The following is a 19,518-nucleotide window of genomic DNA, read 5'->3' as shown; positions in this document are numbered from 1 at the left end:
TGGATGCGAGATTGGGGTCACCACCAGAACAAACGCATCTGGTGTAGTATAGCCGCCATAATGTCTGTCGTGCTCGACACTCACTTCTTGACTGCGGCACCGTCCGCAGCAAGACCGAAAAATTAAACATAGGCAACGTCTCTTCTGGGCTTACGCCCGCGATATTCTACATTCCACATTATAAGTTCTTGCTCTTGCCACATTGGGATGGCATTGCGCCGTTCCGCCATACCTGACCGTCGTGGCAGGGTGCCACAGATCGAAGACAAAATCTATTTTCTATTCAGGCGATCATCTAGAGCCATTCATCCTTGATTTTTGTCTGATGATCTGCTGTCATTACAGCGGGGTAGTGGATAATGGATCTATTCGAGATTGACTCGATCAAGAAAAAAACGTTATTATCATTTGCCTAGATATAGTTCTCAGTATGTCACTCTTGAAAATAAAACAATAAGAACTCGAAACTCGTTTTGCACTGCGATGACTCAAATAATCTAAGTAAAAAACATTCATGTTTGATGACTATTCGAAACATGCACCTTGCACGTCTGTGCAACTGTGGAAAGCACAACATCGTACAATCGTACAAAATCACACTAAACTTTAGTGTAGCAATGTGTAATCATGGTCATTGAAGTATCAGTGCTTATAAAGACGATAGAATTTGGTCAAAGAAAGATCTGTGGTATAGATTGGCTGTTGGCCACTTGTCGAGCAATAACGTTAGTTGAATTATCGGATGTAGTTAATATTGATATTTAGTTATGAATAGGATTTATCCTGAAATATGCTGCTCTTGGTATAGTTGGGCACCATACACATCTAGTTACGGTAGAGATTCCCGAGCTCGCTCATGGCTAGAGCGTACGGAAACAATCTCTGTACGTTCGCTGACGCTGCTTCCCTGAGTCCAACCTTCTATATAAAATACGGCAACCTGGTCGCACATGCTGTTACTTGACTACAATCCTGCGACAAAATTGTGAATGAGCTATTCCTCTTTGAGGGTGGAGCTCGGACCAATTATCTGCATCCAGACAGCCATAATTATTGGTACGCTTATGGCTGGTCCTGAAGAGAATGAAGAAGGGTGGCCCAAGGGACAAAAGCGGTATTCGCTCGCCGGGAAGCGCTTAACAGCTCGGAGATATGCGGGGACAAGACCCCTTCAAGAATGCCTCAGCTAAAATTTGTTGGGAGCGGGATAAACTGTAACCATGAGGCCACTAATGCTGAGCATTCAGTCCTCTCACATTAGAAACGGAGATGATCTAATTATCTAGTTCAAGAAAGTACAGATGACAGTAAATTTACCTATGTACCTGATAGATCGATAGCACGTCGCACTTGCCGTCTCCAAACTAGTAATATGTAGGCAATAACGTGCAAACCATCCGTGGAAGACGCGTTTTTAAAATGTGAATATTGAGTGCGTCATATGTCACAAATGATCACTTCGCTCAGCCAGGCAAATCCGATGCGGTCAAAAAAAACGAGATTTGTGTTCTGGAGCTCAGAAAATTTATCGCTGCGATGACATAAGGCCCTCTCCCGGAGGCGGTGACTGTTACCAACTTCATAAGTGCCATTGAACGGGTGTGGCTTGCCCCACCGTCTCTAGCGCCCATCATACCACTGTAATGTAGCGGCAGGTGCTAATTTGAAGGTGGGAAACTGCTCCTGTGTGATGAAAGCCGGATGGGGTACTCATAAAACGACGAATTGCAGTCGTGTTGAGATGGAACAAAAATATCTCTTGGCTGTCGAGCACGTTCATCTAAAAAAATACGAACATTCAGCCCTTGCGTACCTTTTTGGCTTTTGGATCAGAGTTTGAGCTTCAGCACAAGATCGTCCAGCAAATCTCCTTGAAAATTTCAATCGGCGCAGGGTGATTTTCTGAGGAAGAATCAAGTCAGTTTAAATTGCATTTCGTGGAGGATATGGTCAGCGGGTGACGGCTGTATCAAGAGCCACTCTTGTAGCGAAATTTGGAACTGAAAGTCCTCGGTTCTGGTTGGTAACACCAACGTTCCAGACTTTGCAAGTCCGTGAAAATTTCTGATAGAATTCGGAGCGCGTGCAATTACGTACGACGCACGACGGTAAAAAACGCGACAAAACGTGGAAGCATTGAGGATTCCAAGTGCAAATGCGATATCTGTGTCTGGCGACGGAGACACTAGTAAAAGTGTAGAAGATGCTGCTGAGCCTTCAAGATAGTTTTGAGAGCTTTAACGTCGTCGATTTTCGCCTCGTCCTTGACACTGTATTTAAAATGAATTTGTCCTAACTAAAGCGTAGTTTAAGTTATATGGTCTTCCGAATTCCACTGTGGACGGGTCTCTCCTTAATTTTCAATTTCCGCATCAAAAGATAGGAAAAGCGTATATACCAAATTTGTTGGCATTCATTGAGACCCGTACATAACTCATAAGTTACAAGGAAGAGCGTTTGACCTAAAGTCTCTAAGTTTTTGCATCTTTGACTGTAAAGAGTGACCCCAGATGCTGCGAAATTGAGACGAGGCGCGCCCTCCCAAACAGATTTTGATCATTTATCAGATCATGATATCTTCTATCGGAGGGCAATAAAACTGGATAGCAAGGCGGCAAACGAATTGTTTCGTCCATTTTTTAGACGCAACTTGGGTCATACACCTTTAAAACCTCCTCAAATTTCTTACAGTGCTTCTAGAGTTTGATGAATCGTAATATCGACACCACCGATGAACTACAGTCCCTTTTTTGTACGAAAATCTCATCATTAGCCCCAACTCGCTATGAATCTATCGTTTCCACGATTCGTTTAGCTATAATTACCACAATTGAGGGCGGCAGCTCAAAGGATTGCCTACGGCAATCTTCAATGAACTCGTAAAAGTTGTCTTTTGATTCTGGTCCGTGTTGAACGATCTTTCCTCCAAAAATCTTAATGCTTAAGAATATAAAACCAGTCGTATTGTGACTTCCGTGTTAATTGCTCGCTTGTCTGCTGCAGCCAAAATTTCACGAATGGGGTTGTCGTTAGCATCATACGATCTCGCTAGGCTCCGCGTGAAAAGAGTTTTGCTAGCTGGCAACTTCATTTTCTCAATTATTTCGAGGCGTTGGCTGCAATGCGCATAAAGTGCAATCAGAGATCAAGGTGCGGACTTAGGAAAACGAATACTGTATATACGAACCACTTACCTCATCACTCTTTCTACCAGTCACGCTAACTGCATCATCGTATACGTCTAATGTTCCAAGGGCACAATAAAAGGGTACGTATTCGGTTACAAAATATCATAATCAAATCATTGTGAAGCTTTTTGTAGTTGATGTTTTTTCATATATGGCGCGTACCCAAGATTGCACCCATCGACTGTATCGAATGACGACATTGAAGAGAAGTGGCAATTTTTTTACTCGAAGTTAGCAACATTTATTTACCCGATTGATGGGTGGAACGGCTGATCCACCGTCTATTACCTGAACACGTTGTACCATATGCACATGGTACACTGTACCACAAATTCCTGGGTACTATTCGGACTTAAATATCGCAATTGATTGGTGCAACAGCTTATCACGTAATATGGCAACACTGCTGCGTAGCGGGACAATTGTGAGCACTAAGCGCAATAGATCGGGCTCTTTAGCCCTTCTGGTTGCAAGATTTCCAAGTATTCGCGGATTCGCATCCAGAAAGGAAAAAGTAAAGGGCAAAAAGGGTGGCGATGACAACTTCGAGCAGATGCTGCGTGCCATTAAAGGTCAATATCCCGACGCGTACGATCTATTAGTATAGTCTTGTCAATGTGTAATACCTTTGATTGATTGCCTTCCATTTCTGTTACAGCGAAGAGTGGACAGAAGAGGAAAAGCAACGCCATCAGGAAATCGGCCGCCGCTACAACATCATGACAACAATTGAGCACAACCATTTCATGCGTGACGTACAGACCAAAATCGATTTAAAGTGGGAGGCAATCAATGCGCTTCCTGCGGAACTGCAAGCAGAAGCACTGGAGATCGACGATTCTCCTGTGCCGGAGGAGCGCGGCTTCGCCACTTGGACGCCCCCCATCCAAGGCTTTCGGCAATACTCTGACGAGGGATTTGGAGCGAGGGAGTAATATTGGTGATTGGTTTTGTAGCGCATGTAGCATGATCTAATGTTAGGCAACGGCAAAGTAAAGTAAAACATAGAGTTTGAGATGTAGCTGAACTGTGGTATACTACTTCCAAGCTTTAGGTGCTTGATTAGCTTTCGCTTTGCACATACAAATTGAAATTTCCTTTTTCATGAAAATTCTCAAATTCGTCATTTATGTCGTGTTCGATGGTGTTTGGGCGAGTAGCGGCTGGCTGCTTGTTCCACCACTCGCGGACATTACGTTGGATCACCAGTGATGCTAAAGCTTGCGTTTTCATTCGCGCAAAATTTTTGCGACAAAGAATACCTCGCGTGGCTGCTTGAAATTTGATAGCAACGTGTTTTGCCTGCAAAAAACTACGTCGGGCCAGCATGGTGCGAGTTGCTGCCTGAACAGTCACAGCTGCACGCTCACGGTCTGAGAGCTCGTTTGTCATGAAAGCTTCAAGCTCAGCTGCTTCTCGCTGCTTCTGCTGGTCCGCAATACTCTGAGTAGCTTCGCGGAGCTGTATAGTCGTCTCACGCATGTTTCTACAATTTCTTTTGAGCAACCATGCTCGAATGCCATGCTGAAGTACCTTCACCTCATCTTCTAACGATTGTATTTCTTCTGGACCCATGAGTTCCATTGCTGCTTGAAGTTTATTGAGACTCTCCTCATCTTCAGCAATCACACTCTGCACATCCGAGTCATTCTCGTTACCAGACAGCATTAATCGTCCTCCAGCAAGACTGGCGTCCATGCCAACCATGCTTGCCGGTGAAGACCCAAATCCTACCGAAGTTCCGGTACTACTGCTACAAGGGGAAAGAAAATTTTCGTCGCCAACACTATTGTCTCTACGTCGAGCAACGTGACTCCCAGACTCGCGCGAAATTGTTAGCGACAGCGCACACTTATCATGTAAACTCATCGTCGAAAAGGCCCCCAGCAAAAACTTTCGATTGTGCTCTTGATTTTCTCCCACCTGTATGGTCACAACGAGCACAATCATTTATCAAACAACTGCGAAACTATTTGATCATTGACCACTTACATAGGAAGTCGCCTTTGATAATGACGTCGTGTCATGTTGACATTCGCAACAATTGGCAATGGAAGACTGTGATGGATGCGCAGCATGTACGAAATCTATTTCTGCTAAAAGGCCCAAATCTCCGGCGTCGTGATAGGGTGTCAGGTCATTATCCAGATCCATTGGCGATCCATGAGAGCAGTAAAAAGTATCCACTGGATCACAGGGCAAACTGAAAGCCTCATTTTCAATCTGGTGGTTCAACTTGGCAGCGACATCGGCGTGTCCTGACTTTTCCGCGCGATCAGCAGCAGTAAGACCATCGAAATCGCGGCATTGCAAGTCTGCCCCAGATTGCAGTAGCACATCCACTACGTTAGTATGGCCACATCCGGCTGCTAGGTGAAGTGCTGTTTGCCCTTGAGTGCTTTGCTGGTTTATGTGAGCGCCATGAGCTATGAGAACTGGCACCAATTGTGAATAGTTGTAAAAGCTCACGTAATGCAGCAAGCTCAAGCCTGTTTCATCCAAAGAATTCAGCTCCTCCAGCAGCTCTTCGCTCGTGTGTGCGACAGTCACAAGTTGGCGTACTACACGCTCCAGTAATTCGTCCGAAAGCTGCTCTAATTCATGATCACTCAGTGCCTCGATAGCGCGGTCGTCTAATGCAATAAATGTATCGCTTGAAGAAGTTGATGATATAGCAGATTCAGTAGAAGCAATTATTGGAGTCCTTTGTTGGGTGGGTACATCGTAAGACGCTTGGGTGGTCGATGAGTCGGAGGTTAGCACTATATTTCGTAAAGACAAATCCTCTTCTGATTTCCCAGTTTCATCGTCCTTGCTGTATATGCTCGTGGTAGCAGAAGGCAATGGGACCTCACTGGCTGAATTGATATAAATTGCATGGTGAAACTCAGACAGTCGCTCCACGACTCGAATCTTGCATTGCCGCTCGTCCACTGTATCAAAAGAAATGAATGGAAACACCACAAAATGAAACAATTTGATCGCTCACTTACGATCTGACTCGACAAACGTCGAAAGATTCTTGTTAGATCCAGCGCATCGTTCGTTCGAATGTTTTACAGACATACTTCGAGAAAGATGAGAAGGTGATCGAACGCGTTTACCAGCATGCGCAGAGCATGATGATGATAGATCAGAAGCATCATAAAATCCTTCTTTTGATTTATTTGTAATACTGCCTGTAAAGAGAGGTGACACGTGACAGGAGTTTCGATAGGTAAACTGCTTCTTGTGGGACAGTTGTATGCATTCTTGCGGTTCATGCCAATGACACACAAACATGTCAACGCTTCCAAGTTTTTTCGAACGTGGAGCTAAAGCAAAAACGCACACAACATAGACATGTGCATTATATCTGTACCACCACTAAGAAATCAAAAGTTACTGTAAATGTACCAGTGCAGCGCAATACCGTGTCTGAAATTTTTTCAGCATGAACTCGTTCAGTCCCAAATTGCACGAATATTGCTGCTGGCTCTTGAGCGGCTATTTCAGGTAGACTTGCTGCCAAGCAGATAAGTAGCTTCGCTCCACCATTTTCAAAGTCCCAATCTGGTGAAAAATCCGAAATCTCGACCTGCTCAAACGTCTGCTGACCTGAGCTGTCGGCATATTTTTCCGGTGACAACAATATGGACATATCATAAAAGGGATCGTCCTCACTGAAGAAATTAACAAGTCCATCTGTCACAACATTATTTGATAATAGAAGATCCGCATCATCAATATATGGGGAGTAAACTTGGTATGATGTGGAATAATCTGTACAAGATCAAAAAAATCAAAACATCTTCTTAGCTTTTGGATCAGCAAGAAAAAGTAGACTTTTCGTACTATCATCATGCCTTGCTGCGTTCAATGATGATTCAGGTAGACTAGACTGCCGAAGGTGTGGAATGACATCTATTGTTGAAGTACAAGGTTTGGCAACCCGCTGGGACTGAGTAGATTCTAGGGACGTGCTATGAAGGCTCGACTTTAATAGTAAAGATGGGCGACAAGTCTCATATACCTTGTTGACCTCGTCAAAATAGTGAACAAGGACGATACTCTCCTTCGATTCGCGCAGTGAATAAATTCTTCGATGAAATGTCTTAAGTTACAAAGATTAGCAAGAACATTACAACATTTTCAGGCTATGACCAACCGTCAGCGTACAGGAATTTCGGCAGAGTGTACATACGTCCCCAGAATGACGACATCTCGGTTAATCACAAGCTTGGCGCGGTCCTCACGCACGCGTTCACCCTTGTCCTTACGCTTCTGCCAGTGCCATCCATCATTCTTGTAGTCTGATAGTTTCAACGTATTGTAGAACAGCAAAGTACCACCTATAAACCATCTTAGTTGTGTCAGTATGAGTTCCTGTGCAATTGCGCGACAACAAAACGTACTTGGAGACCGAGTTTGTCGCGAGCAAGAAATGGGCACACCTACAACTCTGTAGTGTATCAGCAGAAACACCAATTCATCTTTCACAAGCCACCGCTGCGTTGCGGCATGACGCAGAAAGGCGGCGCGTGACTGAATCGAATTGCCTGAATGCATCCGTCACCGGCCGCGTCGGTCTTTTGGCTTCAAAAGGACACCGATGTATCGAATGAATATCGTTAAATTGAACAGCTTTTTTCAATAAAGAAAATCTTATATATAAACACGATAAATTGCTTTGCTTGTCGTTATATCTCTTAAAGAAAGTCTTTGTAACGGTAAAGGTTCATCCACGTGAACGTCTTGAAGGTCGTTGCAGCCTCGCTTCGTGGTGCATACCCGCTGGTTGGTAATACTTAACGTCCACCAAAAACGTCTCTTTGATTTAGGCAAGCTTGAAATATAAGCCAAAAAATGGGCGGCATAGATTTGTGGAAAAAAATGACTATATCCAATGTGCTGCTTCCTCGTACATATATTTGATGAGAAACACTATCATTCTTAAATATCTGCTTGACTCTCATGTTTCCTCAAATGGCCATAACGAAAGTGAGGAGATGAAACCACCACAGTGGAAAGCCCCGAGCTTTGAAAGTCGTTACCATGTGGTGAAGGTAGCCTAGGCAAGAGAGGAGGGTTAAATGGCATCGACTGGTCCGGGTTGTAATAATATCGCGACGGTGAAATCCCTGCTGTTGTCGGTAAATACTGAGACGCGTGAAATTTGGCGTATGGATCGCCGTTAGTATACGAAAAGAATCGTACCACCTCTTCTGGCGCCGTCCTCCACAGATTTCTCTCGCTCCAAGGTACTTTCATGCTAGAGTCCGACAGCTTGCACTGCCGCGTAAAGTCCCAACCGAACAGCGACGATGTCGACAAGTATACTTGTTGCAGCTGCCATTCTAATTTTGCGTCCTCTTCTCGTCTACACAGCTTCCTTCGCCACGGGCGCTGAAAGCTGATTCCATCAACCTCCTTTTCAATATCTAACGTGTCTCCGTCAAAAGTCTCACTATCACTTGCGCTGCCTGCATCGCTCTCGACATCTTCCCAAGACACACTTACTCGATGGGTTTCAAACATTTGTTTGCAAGCGAGTGGGCTTCGACCACATTTCACGTCTTTTACTTCTGAAACATAACCCTGGGGCTGGAAAGCTAGGGCATTAGGATTGAGACTTGATAATTTTTTCAAGACTGGTTCCACGTCTACGGGCATTACTTGATAAATACTCTCGATGCCATTCTCGGTAAAAGCTGTTGGTACGTTTGACTGATAGACACCTTCTGCCCTGACTTCAGACACTGCTTTAGTAATTGACTCCTCCTCCATGGCTTTGTCGTTTATGTCTCCTAATAATATGCTATTGGAGCAACACTCTACAGCCTCAGTATTGTATCGGTGGTGAGTAGTACTCGCAGAAGCTGTCAGAATTTTCTTTTTTTTCTTTTTTTTCTTTTTGTTTTTCTTTTTTCGGCAAGAAGATGCATTTCCGCCATTATCATTTGACTTGTTTTCGAATGAAACTATGAGCAATAACTCCTCCATTTTGTGTACTGCCTCATTTTCCAAATACAAGACGTAACTCCGCAGAATAAGCTGACGTTGCAACCACGTAGCGTTACAAATATCACTCATGACCACAGAAAAAAATAGGACATTACCTGCTCTAAAAGCATCGCAATGAGACGCTGGTAGTTAGCCCAACTGTTTATCATTTCGCTTTCTTTGACAAAAAGTTTTGTGAACTCACTATCTTTAAGCACGTGGATTGACGTTAAGAATCCAGTGAGTACGTTCTCACCAAGTGTGAAAAAATAGTCTGTCGTCTCAACAAGGTCCGTTTTGACCGTAAGAATACCTATGATAAGATAATATCAGTTCCGGTGGAAACCATGTCTCATTATCAGCTAGCTCGTACCAGTACCAATATCCATGAACTCCATCGCTTCAAGAAGCTCATACGCCTTTTCCTCGGACGTAGCTGTCGTTGCACACATCGGTGGCGACGATAGGTGCATGGTATCTGCAGTGACAACGGTTGGGATTGTAGACGCTTTAACCGTCATTTTAGTACCGACCTCTTTCTCGCTAACATTTGCTGTGATGGTGGCTGTTCGATTTGACTTTCTCAGGTGGCGCTGCAGAAGCCCAACGCAAAGTAAGCTCAGATTCAGCTTGTAGAGTTGCGTAACGAGCTCGGGATCGTCCAGAAACAATATCTGCTGGCGCTCATTGACGCTAAGACCATTCCAATAGTTGCGAATACCTGTCAACACTTCATCGGCGTCCTCACGACCAACGCTTTGCGTCTTCAACTGCGTGCCTAGCGTCATCCAGATGCCATTTTTGAGCTCTTGTTTTTTACCACGACACAAAAGCGACCTCATACGCTTTTGAGCACGCAAACTTTGGTTGTAAGTATTTTGATTCCCATTTTCCGCCGCGTTGTTGGCCTGAGTTCTTGGCGAGTATGAACGGACGGCCAGGTATGATTTCCAAATTGGAGCTTCAACAGATTAAATAGCCATAGCGAAAGAGATGCTGTGTTAGTCCGGGATATATTGTGCGAGTAAATACGCACTCGCACCTTCCACGGTGAGAGCAATTTTCTTAGGCGAGGATTTGTCGCACCGCATTATAATTTATTGCGCGCTATTTCAATTTAGTTTTTTCCGATTAGTGACTCAAATCAAAAGATGCTCAAATATGGTCAACAGATCGTGAACACTGACAGCCCATAAATTGAGCTATTTGGGTTTTTGAGGGTTGTTGCGAGCGCGCCTTCTTCGAAGTATATGCATCTATGCATGGGCATAATATTTGCCAAATGAACCATTTTTTAAGCTACACAGTGCACGTCAAAAGTCGATTAGTTCCTCCACACACCGCATCTTTATAGTTTCCAAAACTCGCTTACCGATACCTTACAAATACTTATAATTTACATTGTGATAGACCACATTTTCGATTTGTTCCTTTATGATAGTCTGGCAATATGGCAGACATTCAGCATAAAAGAACGGCACTGAAGCTTAAATTGGCGTGCGAGGAAACAGCGGCGCAGGCGATTGCTGCAACATCTGCCAGCGGTCAGGCAAGCCGTATCCACGGCAAAAATCGCAAGTTTGGCAGTCGAAAAGAAGCCATGGCAGCCAAGGCAAGATAAGGCCCCAATTTCGCCAAGCAGTACTGTATTTGATTTATAATCTTTAAACGTGATCATTATTGTCTGTTGATAGATTGCAGCAGCTCAGGCCAAGCGAGAGACCAAAGCAGCAACAGGCGAATGAAGAGTCACCGTCATACCTGATATATGATGCACGATTTCTAACCTGAATAAAATCACAATTACGAAGCTCCAATAAAGACCAATACACAGATACTGCATTTGTTAAACGTTTGCTTGGAAAAACATTGCTAGTTAGTCCAGCGCCGTCCGCATCGCAGACAAACATCAGTGCGGTGTCGTGTGATGTTTCTGATTATTTTATTCGTTCTACGCATTTATTTGCAAGGCACGTATCCCGTTGCTATCCACTAGGTTTGAAAAATCAAACCGGAAGTCTCTGTCCAGCGTGGATAGTCAGTCACCAAAAAACGCTACGTAGAGCGCATCGTACATCTGATCCACGTCGTACGAAGCAGCGGTCAGGGCTCATTTCAGAGTGAAGCGGTGTGCCGTGCAAAGGTATTTTTACGGTTAACACTATTGTCATTACTCATACTTGATGTTAACGACTTGTTATCTTCATCTAGCTGTAGACGCTGTTTCCATGTCTGCGATCTCGACGTTTAAGGCACAACTACCGAGCCTTTGGTGCTGTGTTCCATACCTATCCTGGCCCTGCAAAACAGTTACAACTTAAATCGTCAAGTTTGTTCCCCGAGCATACAGTGAATCTTCAATTAATCAGATTCACTATCATGATGAAGTATCACGACTGGCTATGGTAAGCTCGCAAAAAGAGGTTCGTGGGATACGTGGATCGCTAGCTTCGTGCTATGCATTACATAGTGTAATTATTGACAGATATAATTCACGTCAATTTAAGCTAGACATACTCTTGAACATATGTCAGGCTTGAATTATGAGTCAAGAATTATCTTGCCACTCGCTGACCGGCGAGCCACATCCTTTCGTTTTAAAAGGCGTATCTAAAACTTCGCAGAGTCAAAACTGCATCTGCTCTCACTCAAATGTAAGATTATAAACTTAATCCAATCAAACTTATAGTTTTAAATTTGTCTAACTATCGCAATAACAAGCCTATATGATTTGCATTGTTAACCGCCTCGGTTGCCGTGCACTTTGCACAGAGGAAGCTGTGACTCAAAGAGTCCCTGTTATTTAGCGAGAAGAAGCTGGGCTCGTAAGTTCCACCAAAAGTGGAATCGAGAATCTTCACCGTAACGATATGTTTTGTTTGCTTTGCTATTTCAAGAGTGCATATGTTTTGGAATAATTATATTTTGACTAATACTAAATATGTATGCTTTACTATCTATCACTAAAAAACTTCATGTCAATTTCAATAAATCTGGCCGTTGACGGAGTTTGATCATCTTCATAAGATAATTGTGCGCTATCTTCTACGGTAGACACACCCTGGGTCAGAGTCGACGCCCTGTGTCTTGCAGATATCATACTCCTCTATAGAATTATACGTCTCATCGAGACCAGTGGGAACACGCACTCGGCGTAGTCGAGTGTCCCCACTTCCTGCTCGGTCAAAGGCTTGGTGCTAAAAAACAACATCCGACGAAGAGCTGCTATTTTCGCAGTCTCCGTCCAGTGAATAACGTGCCACTCCACGCGCATCACAAGGGTCTCGCCCTTGATATCTCGGACCTACGTCAGACCATGTCATTCGTAGCACGCAGCAGTTGCGTCTAGATAAGAGCAGTGATCGGTGGGTCACGTGCCGCTCCACATGTATAACAAGGGTCAAGCTCTTGATGTCTCGACCCCTGGCCGACCGTGCCACTCTTGGCATGCAGTGACTGCTCTAATACTTGAGCAGCACTCAGTGGGTCACGTGCCACTCCACGTCCAGCCCGCGAGCCACGCTCGGGACTCTTGTCCAATACACCTTCGTTGCTTGACAACTCGGATACTCCGATATCTAGCACATTGACCGTCCCGGTCCAGTGCCCGTGCCAATAGCGCTTCTGCTTCCTAGCAAACTAGGTGACGTGCGCGTAGCGCCCAAGGTTTTCGACCTCTGATCAATACATAGCTCAAAGTATTCCAACCATGTCATACCAAGGATAAGGTCATACCCTGCATCCAAGTCTAAGACTTGGTAGTGTGAAACACTATCAAAATCAAGGAACTTAACACCGAGGTCCACAGAACCCTCGGCACAGTGACACAAGTCCTCGTCGCTAAGCGAACAGTGACGGTGTCACTCAGCCGCGCTTCCAGCGCCTCAGTATGCAGCTGGCTTCCTTCGATCGTGGAGCATCGAGCTGCCCGACGCCCCGGAATCGATCAGGACCTTCCGTGGCTTCTAAAAGCCCTTCACGGTCGCTTTTACGACCAGCAAGTCCGGCTTACACACGTTCCGAGTTCAAGAGTACAGCTCTTCGGGGCAAGGCTCTGCTGCTCTTACTTTTTTGAGGCTCAATAGAGCTCAATTCTCAATGAGTAGGGCGCCTTGTAACTACTGGGTGTTGTCGACGAACCAAAAGACTGGTGAGAAGCGGGACGTCGGTTCAACGAACCTTTACGCGCCTTGCGCAGGGAACAGCCAGTCCAAAGGTGAAGTGTGTCTCCACAAACAAAACACCGTCGGGAGTATACACGCTGCTCAGCAGTTCGGAGCTCTCCCTAATAACCATTGGCTCAGACGAGCTCTGAGGGTGTACATTCCAACCAAGTCGTGCCGACTTAAAGTTGAATTCGGCATACATAGCCACGCTCACCGCTTCTTCACAAGAAGACGGATGCATACGGAAGACTTCTACTCTGGTCACGCCAGTTGCGGAGGCCGTCCAAAAAGACGGTCACTGCGACCGTTTTGCTGAGAGGATCTGCTGTCACCCCAGCAATAAGAGTTCTCAACTCTTGGACAAAGTACACCATCTCCTTTTTGCCCTTTTGGGCAACAAGGAACCGCCATCTCACGCGATATGCCTGATTAAGCAGCGAGAACACTCGCAGAAGCTAAAACGGTTCTTCTTCCTATGGCTTCATTATCTTCGAAATTCTGTCAGCCAGAGTATACACGTCCTTACACATATCTACACCAAACTTCTCTGTGAGCCACTTGATGTACGTCCGCTTGTTTATATTGATTATCTTGTCATCACAGTCACGATGAATTTTGAAAGCGAAGATCTTTTTTAGTAAAATGAGTCCTTGATGCTGAATTCATTCTTATTTCCATTCTTGATCGATGTAATCTTTGTCTTCATGATGCTGAATAGGATGAGGCTGTCCACATTAGTGGTAATGATGCTGAACTCAGTGCTTAACAAGCGGGCATATACGCAAGTTTCTGCATCGGAGCGCTTGAGACCTTCTTCTTTGATTGGCTCGTTCGGCATTTTGATTCATTTGAGGTGCTGTCTGATTCGTGCCGTAGAGTGCCTGCTGCAGTAAGCGCTTCATGGCGTAATCACGTCCACGTTTTCAGCCTCCATCTATTTTCTGCGGTAATTAACAGCGTAGCATTGATAGCCCCCCCGCGTATCTGAAACAAATATCTTCGTGTAGACGGTACCGGGACGCCGCGTAAAACTCTTTGCCACCAGGCGTGACTTGAACTTCAAAACGTTCTCATCTGCATCGCGCTTAATGCAAGAGCTTCCACTTGAGCCTAATGGCTTTCTTGGTATCGGGCATTTTCACGAGCTTTTTCGTCCTGTGATATTCTAGAAATTCCATAGCACAAAAAAAATCTCTCGTTCTTGATTCGCATGTCGTCTTCGTATGGCACGGCACGCTCACCTTCTTCGATCTCGGGTGCAAACAGAAGTTTGAAACGTAGTCATCTTACACGTCATTCAAGTTGAACTATCATTGCCGCATGTCAGGGTTTCGTATTGATAATGTACCATTTCACGAATTTGCACTCTGGTAGTGTCATTTATTCTTCTTCTCCAGTCCTGCCAGGTATACTTAACGCACGTGTTTCTATTGGGTGATTGAGTCTGTTATGCTTGATCGTAGTTGCTTCATCATGCAGTTACATTTCGGTATGCAGAAGCCATCATCGATATTTGTGTCCTTTGTGGTGTCTTCGACCGCTTCGCCATTGACGACGTTAGTCACACCTTTGCTGAAGGTGTCCTTTGACATCTCTCTCGACAGACGCTCAGCAAATGTTATACTTTTTGGGGTCGATTAATCATCAGCATAAAGTAAATAATACCCCTTGTTATTCTTGGCATATCTGGAAATGTATCATAGTACACCAGGACATCTAGCTCCTTGTGGTAGTGGGGCGTCTTTACATATGACTAAGACGCGCGATGATTTTGAGGACTCTTTGGGGATAAAGACACTACACAATGTGTCAAGGGCAACGAACATTACCGAGTTGGAGTTTGATAGCTACAAATTAGTGGTGCTACAAGTATGGACTGAGCGCTCGTGAATCAACACTTGTCTGGAATGCGTGCTGAACGTAAAAGCTTTGGACAAGAATCTGTTTCACTCTCAGCCGCAACGGTGTGAGAAAAAATGTCGGTCAGTCTGACAATAGGCCAGCGTATGGTGAGACGTGGAAATGTACCCGGTGCAGCTAGTTGGAAGCAATTAGAGTTGTCTTGTCACAACGCCGATCGAAGGAGCGAGTTCCACGTCATGGAGGATGGCATTAAGTTAAGGCATCGGACAATCACCACGCTGTATGACATGGTCAAAGACGAGTGCATCATTCGTTCACTAGCTGATAGTAGTTTATAAGCAACAGCAAAAAATGTGCGAATATATTTCCACTCAAGTAACAATGAGCTGGGGTCCATGAAGAGCAGACCCAGGGAAAGCATTTGATATACTCGGACCGGTTACACCAGCATCTCAGTCAATATCCAAATACATCGTATCTATTGTCATGTTGTAGAGTCATTACGGGACGAAATCAAATTGGATGTGAGGGTGACTGCCGAGGTATTGCCAAGCAATAATGGTGGCAAATATTGCAATTCGGAAGTGGATGCACGTTGCGATGCAAATATCATCAAGCAAAGCTTGATGACCGCTCAATTCCATGCAGGGTAGTGGATAAATCGGACGCAGATTGCAATGCCACACTGCATACATAAGAAACGCAGTCACGACAAGACTTCCTGGTGTAAGGCGATCTTGGAAGCGATCGACTTCCGTAATGTCTTACCCATTACTATTGACCCGCACAGAAGTCTGTTCGAATTGGAGTTTCAGCTGAAACTGCGTTTGGATCAATGAGAGCGTTTAAATTTGTGTGCCGCACTCCGGTCCCATTTTGAAACTTTTATATCAGATTGATGAGGGATCGTGCAATGACGGCATATTTTGCAAACCCAAATTACCAAATTACTATATCAAGTCCTTGAGGACCGGGACTGGCAGTCCAAACTTCCCAATAATGCAACCCATGAAGCAAGTTTTAAACATACACTTGCCTTTATTGATGTATAGCTCATTTATACGCAATCACTCGAGCGCTGCTCGCAAGCATGTAGAATGGTTTCCATATCCGAAATTTCGTGTGCTATGCCGTTAAAATAGTCTTGTACATTGCCACGATGTGGTATAAATAGCTGTATTAAATGTTGCATGTACATTTTGTTGTGTGTTTATCCAATTAGGGCATATATGTAGCACTTGCGCTAAGCCATTTTGACGCACGAACTGGTACTGACTCTGAAGATATATTGGCGTGTTATGCAACATATGGCTTCGAAGCCAAGGCAATTTTATGACGCACTCTGGTAATAGTGGCTCGATATTTAGCAAACGCAATGGGGAAATGTGCTCCGTTATGTGGAAAGAAGGCACTACAATGCTTTTATTAACAGCTTGACGGCTATTTATTCTGAACTAACTTCAACTTAGTTCGAGAGTCAAAGAAAGTGAAGCAGCAACACAGCTTACTACCGCTTCTGACTGCTCAAAGCGCCTAGCAATATCATTCCTATCAGTTTCGGACAGTCTCATATTTACGGAAGCTAACACGGCTTCATGTGTGCGGTTCTGCATCATGGCAGAAGTGGTTTGTTTACTCGTCTGAGCCCCACCAGGAAAGAAGAGCATGGATCTCATTTCTATGACTTTCAGTCATTGTATTGCTCGTGACGTTTCTACCATATTATCACTAAAATGAGGACATACCTCAAATCCTATTCTGGTCCGGAACTCGACACATCCCAAGCTGTCAAAATCCCTAAACCTCACTAAAAGGTTTAAAGTCACCTTTGATACTTATGCCAGTGTCTTCACCACAAGACGCACCTGAACCTGAAGTGTATCCGTGTCTGGTATTTCCAATGCCTCCGCAAGCTGCCTTCAGTTCTTAATAGTTGAGCATCCTGTGCAATTGCACGATGCTCTTGACTTTAATCAAGCTTCCACGGCTTCGCAAGGCCCGGGACATAAGCATTAAACACCAATAACCCGACTATGACCCCTACACTTCTTAGAGAAAACTGCTTCAGCGTTCGTGATTTTCAACCTAGAATCTAACCGACCCTCGGTATCAGAAACTTGAAATTCGCATCTAATGCAGCATTTATTGCTATCTCAAAAATGTAAGGTGGGCGCGCAAGCTTGGTGCGATTACACCTATCCGGAGTTCGTGTAGAAGACAGTTGCTGCTTCGCCTCCTAAAAAAGTTTTGCCGCAATCGCGACCATAAAGGTTCGCAAGTCCTAGGCATGATTAGCTAGTTTCCGCCTCCCTTGACAGACTTGGGACACAACCAAATATTTGGTGGGGCAAAAGAACGCAATATTAATAGCTTTAAATGTGTCTATGTCAGGGGTCGACATCTCTGACCCTGTCTGTACCAACAAACGACAAAGGTTTACTAAGTTGGTCTAGTTGTCTTCGGATATGTAGTCAAACAACTCAAAACATCAGATTTAGCCCTTTCACGAGTCGGTGGGGAATTGACTACAAGTGCTACATAGCTGTCCTGTACATTGATGCCCACTCTTTTGCAAGCCTCTTCCCTTGAAAGCTTCATGCATGATGCTGTGTTGCTCCAATTCGGGCATGGCCAAATTAACGGCATTTTCGACGTCCCTCGTCCAAAGAAGCTGATTTCTCCGTCTAGCCCTCAAAGGCCTGGACGCTCAACTTTAGCGGTCTCTCAGTGGGTGCCAACCGTTTTTCCTCCGGCGCTCGATTGGGGAGCTCCTGAATGTATCCCACCACTTCGTTTTTATAGCTGGTTAACACCTTCAGCCGAACGATTACTGTGTCTGGCTCTTTACTCGCCCAACGGATATCGGGCACTTTAATCAAATGACGCCTCGGCTCATAGAGCCCGCGTTTACAAACGCTTCGAGTTTGGTTTCGTACCCTTTGAACAGAGAGCCTCTAGCGTAGCTAGTTGTCCAGTACTAATTTGCTAATACAAAAGTGCATATATTTAGGAATTCTTTTATTTGATTAGCCCGTGTGCACCACACATCTCATCTTTATGGGGTTTACGTATTCCATTATTTCAGCAACCAAGAATACTCTCCATTTTTCCAAAGCGCAATGTAAACTCGTATAATTGTACTGAATTATTTTAATGCGATTACGCACTTGTTTCGAGGCGGTTAGCAGCTGTGTACGATTTCAACAAAAGAGATTTATTGCTTACATACTTCCAGATCAGTCAAATGCCATGTCATGAAACCTCATCTTGCCCTACGCAAGTTGCGTGTACCGACTCTTGAGGAAGGGTTACGACCATACCTTCAAATGCAACTGAGAGTAATCTAGCCGTTAGTAAAGATGATCTTCTCGAATTGATAATAATGAGCACTTTAAGCCAGTGGTTTAAAGCTTTTTTTCATCTTGTCAAAATCAGACATGTATATTGTGATCAGAAAACTGGAACGATAAATTTAATTTGAATGTTCATAAATTATACTGCTCAATTTTTGATATAATATATAGGGAGAATAAAAAAAATTTCCAACTTTTGCCATATATAAGAGAAATATCCCAACTTTTCAAAAAATAAAAAAATACCCCAGCACGTAAATTATCACAGGGGAGCCGTAATATTACACAACAGAAGATGCATTGTATTAGGAATGAATTAGCATAATTTAACAAAATACCCCACAATAACAAAGTATACATTAATATGGTATATAACCATCACAAATAACAAAGTACTACTTTGTTGAAAATAGATATATTTCTATCTAGGGAGAATAAAAAATTGCCCCAACTTTTGCCATATAAAAAAAAATATTGTGGGGTATTTTGTTAAATTATGCTAATTCATTCCTTATACAATACATCTTCTGTTGTGTAATATTACGGCTCCCCGGCTGCAAAAGTTGGCATTTTTTTATTCTCCCTAAGATAAATGTTGAAATATGGAAAAGGGCAGAGTAGAGCCATAGCAACAATTGGCAATGCTTCAATTTCAGGGCTTCACGTGTTCACGCCTAGAGTCAAGAAAGTATGTTTGGGTTTGATACGAGCTAATTGTTCAAAGTATATGAAATAGTTTCAAATGACCCTAAGGTGATGGTTAATACCAAATGAGTTGGCTGATAGGCAAGCGTGGTTATATGTCACTTCGGCGTGAGTCCAGGATATCGGATTTTGCACTTGTGTTTATTCGACGCACTGTTCGCGATCTACTAAAACCGACCTTGCTACTGATGTCAAGACTTCGGCTGCCGGAAATGATATTATCAGCTGAGAAGGTGAATATAACGGGGTTACACGCACCCT

At 44.1% G+C, this 19,518-nt stretch overlaps 4 protein-coding genes across 4 annotated transcripts; 2 read left to right on the top strand and 2 right to left on the bottom strand.

Moving 5' to 3' along the window:
- Nucleotides 1-3,582: 3,582 nt before the first annotated feature.
- On the top strand, nt 3,583-4,123 carry PHALS_11131 (uncharacterized protein; the record flags this gene model as incomplete). Its single annotated transcript, XM_024726673.1, has 2 exons — nt 3,583-3,776; nt 3,847-4,123. 2 exons carry the CDS (start codon nt 3,583-3,585, stop codon nt 4,121-4,123), a joined length of 471 nt encoding a protein of 156 aa, XP_024577327.1.
- Nucleotides 4,124-4,250: 127 nt separating this feature from the next.
- PHALS_11130 (Uncharacterized conserved protein, contains IPT/TIG domain) lies at nt 4,251-10,261 on the bottom strand (the record flags this gene model as incomplete). The annotated part of the gene is made up of 11 exons (XM_024726672.1): nt 4,251-5,111; nt 5,181-6,121; nt 6,182-6,502; nt 6,585-6,950; nt 7,023-7,281; nt 7,347-7,530; nt 7,583-7,621; nt 8,329-9,221; nt 9,287-9,483; nt 9,544-10,131; nt 10,213-10,261. The coding sequence occupies 11 exons, from the start codon at nt 10,259-10,261 to the stop codon at nt 4,251-4,253; spliced, it is 4,698 nt and encodes a 1,565-aa protein (XP_024577326.1).
- A 359-nt stretch (nt 10,262-10,620) lies between these two features.
- Nucleotides 10,621-10,915, top strand: PHALS_11129 (atp-binding cassette superfamily; the record flags this gene model as incomplete). The annotated part of the gene is made up of 2 exons (XM_024726671.1): nt 10,621-10,782; nt 10,865-10,915. The coding sequence occupies 2 exons, from the start codon at nt 10,621-10,623 to the stop codon at nt 10,913-10,915; spliced, it is 213 nt and encodes a 70-aa protein (XP_024577325.1).
- A 6,376-nt stretch (nt 10,916-17,291) lies between these two features.
- On the bottom strand, nt 17,292-17,600 carry PHALS_11128 (uncharacterized protein; the record flags this gene model as incomplete). The annotated part of the gene is made up of 2 exons (XM_024726670.1): nt 17,292-17,435; nt 17,520-17,600. 2 exons carry the CDS (start codon nt 17,598-17,600, stop codon nt 17,292-17,294), a joined length of 225 nt encoding a protein of 74 aa, XP_024577324.1.
- Nucleotides 17,601-19,518: the final 1,918 nt, after the last annotated feature.

The sequence above is a fragment of the Plasmopara halstedii genome (assembly GCF_900000015.1).
Source record: "Plasmopara halstedii genome assembly, contig: Scaffold_526, whole genome shotgun sequence".
NCBI lineage: Eukaryota > Oomycota > Peronosporomycetes > Peronosporales > Peronosporaceae > Plasmopara > Plasmopara halstedii.
The sequence above is the reverse complement of the archived record's forward strand: the minus strand, read 5'-3'. Positions and strand labels throughout refer to the sequence as shown.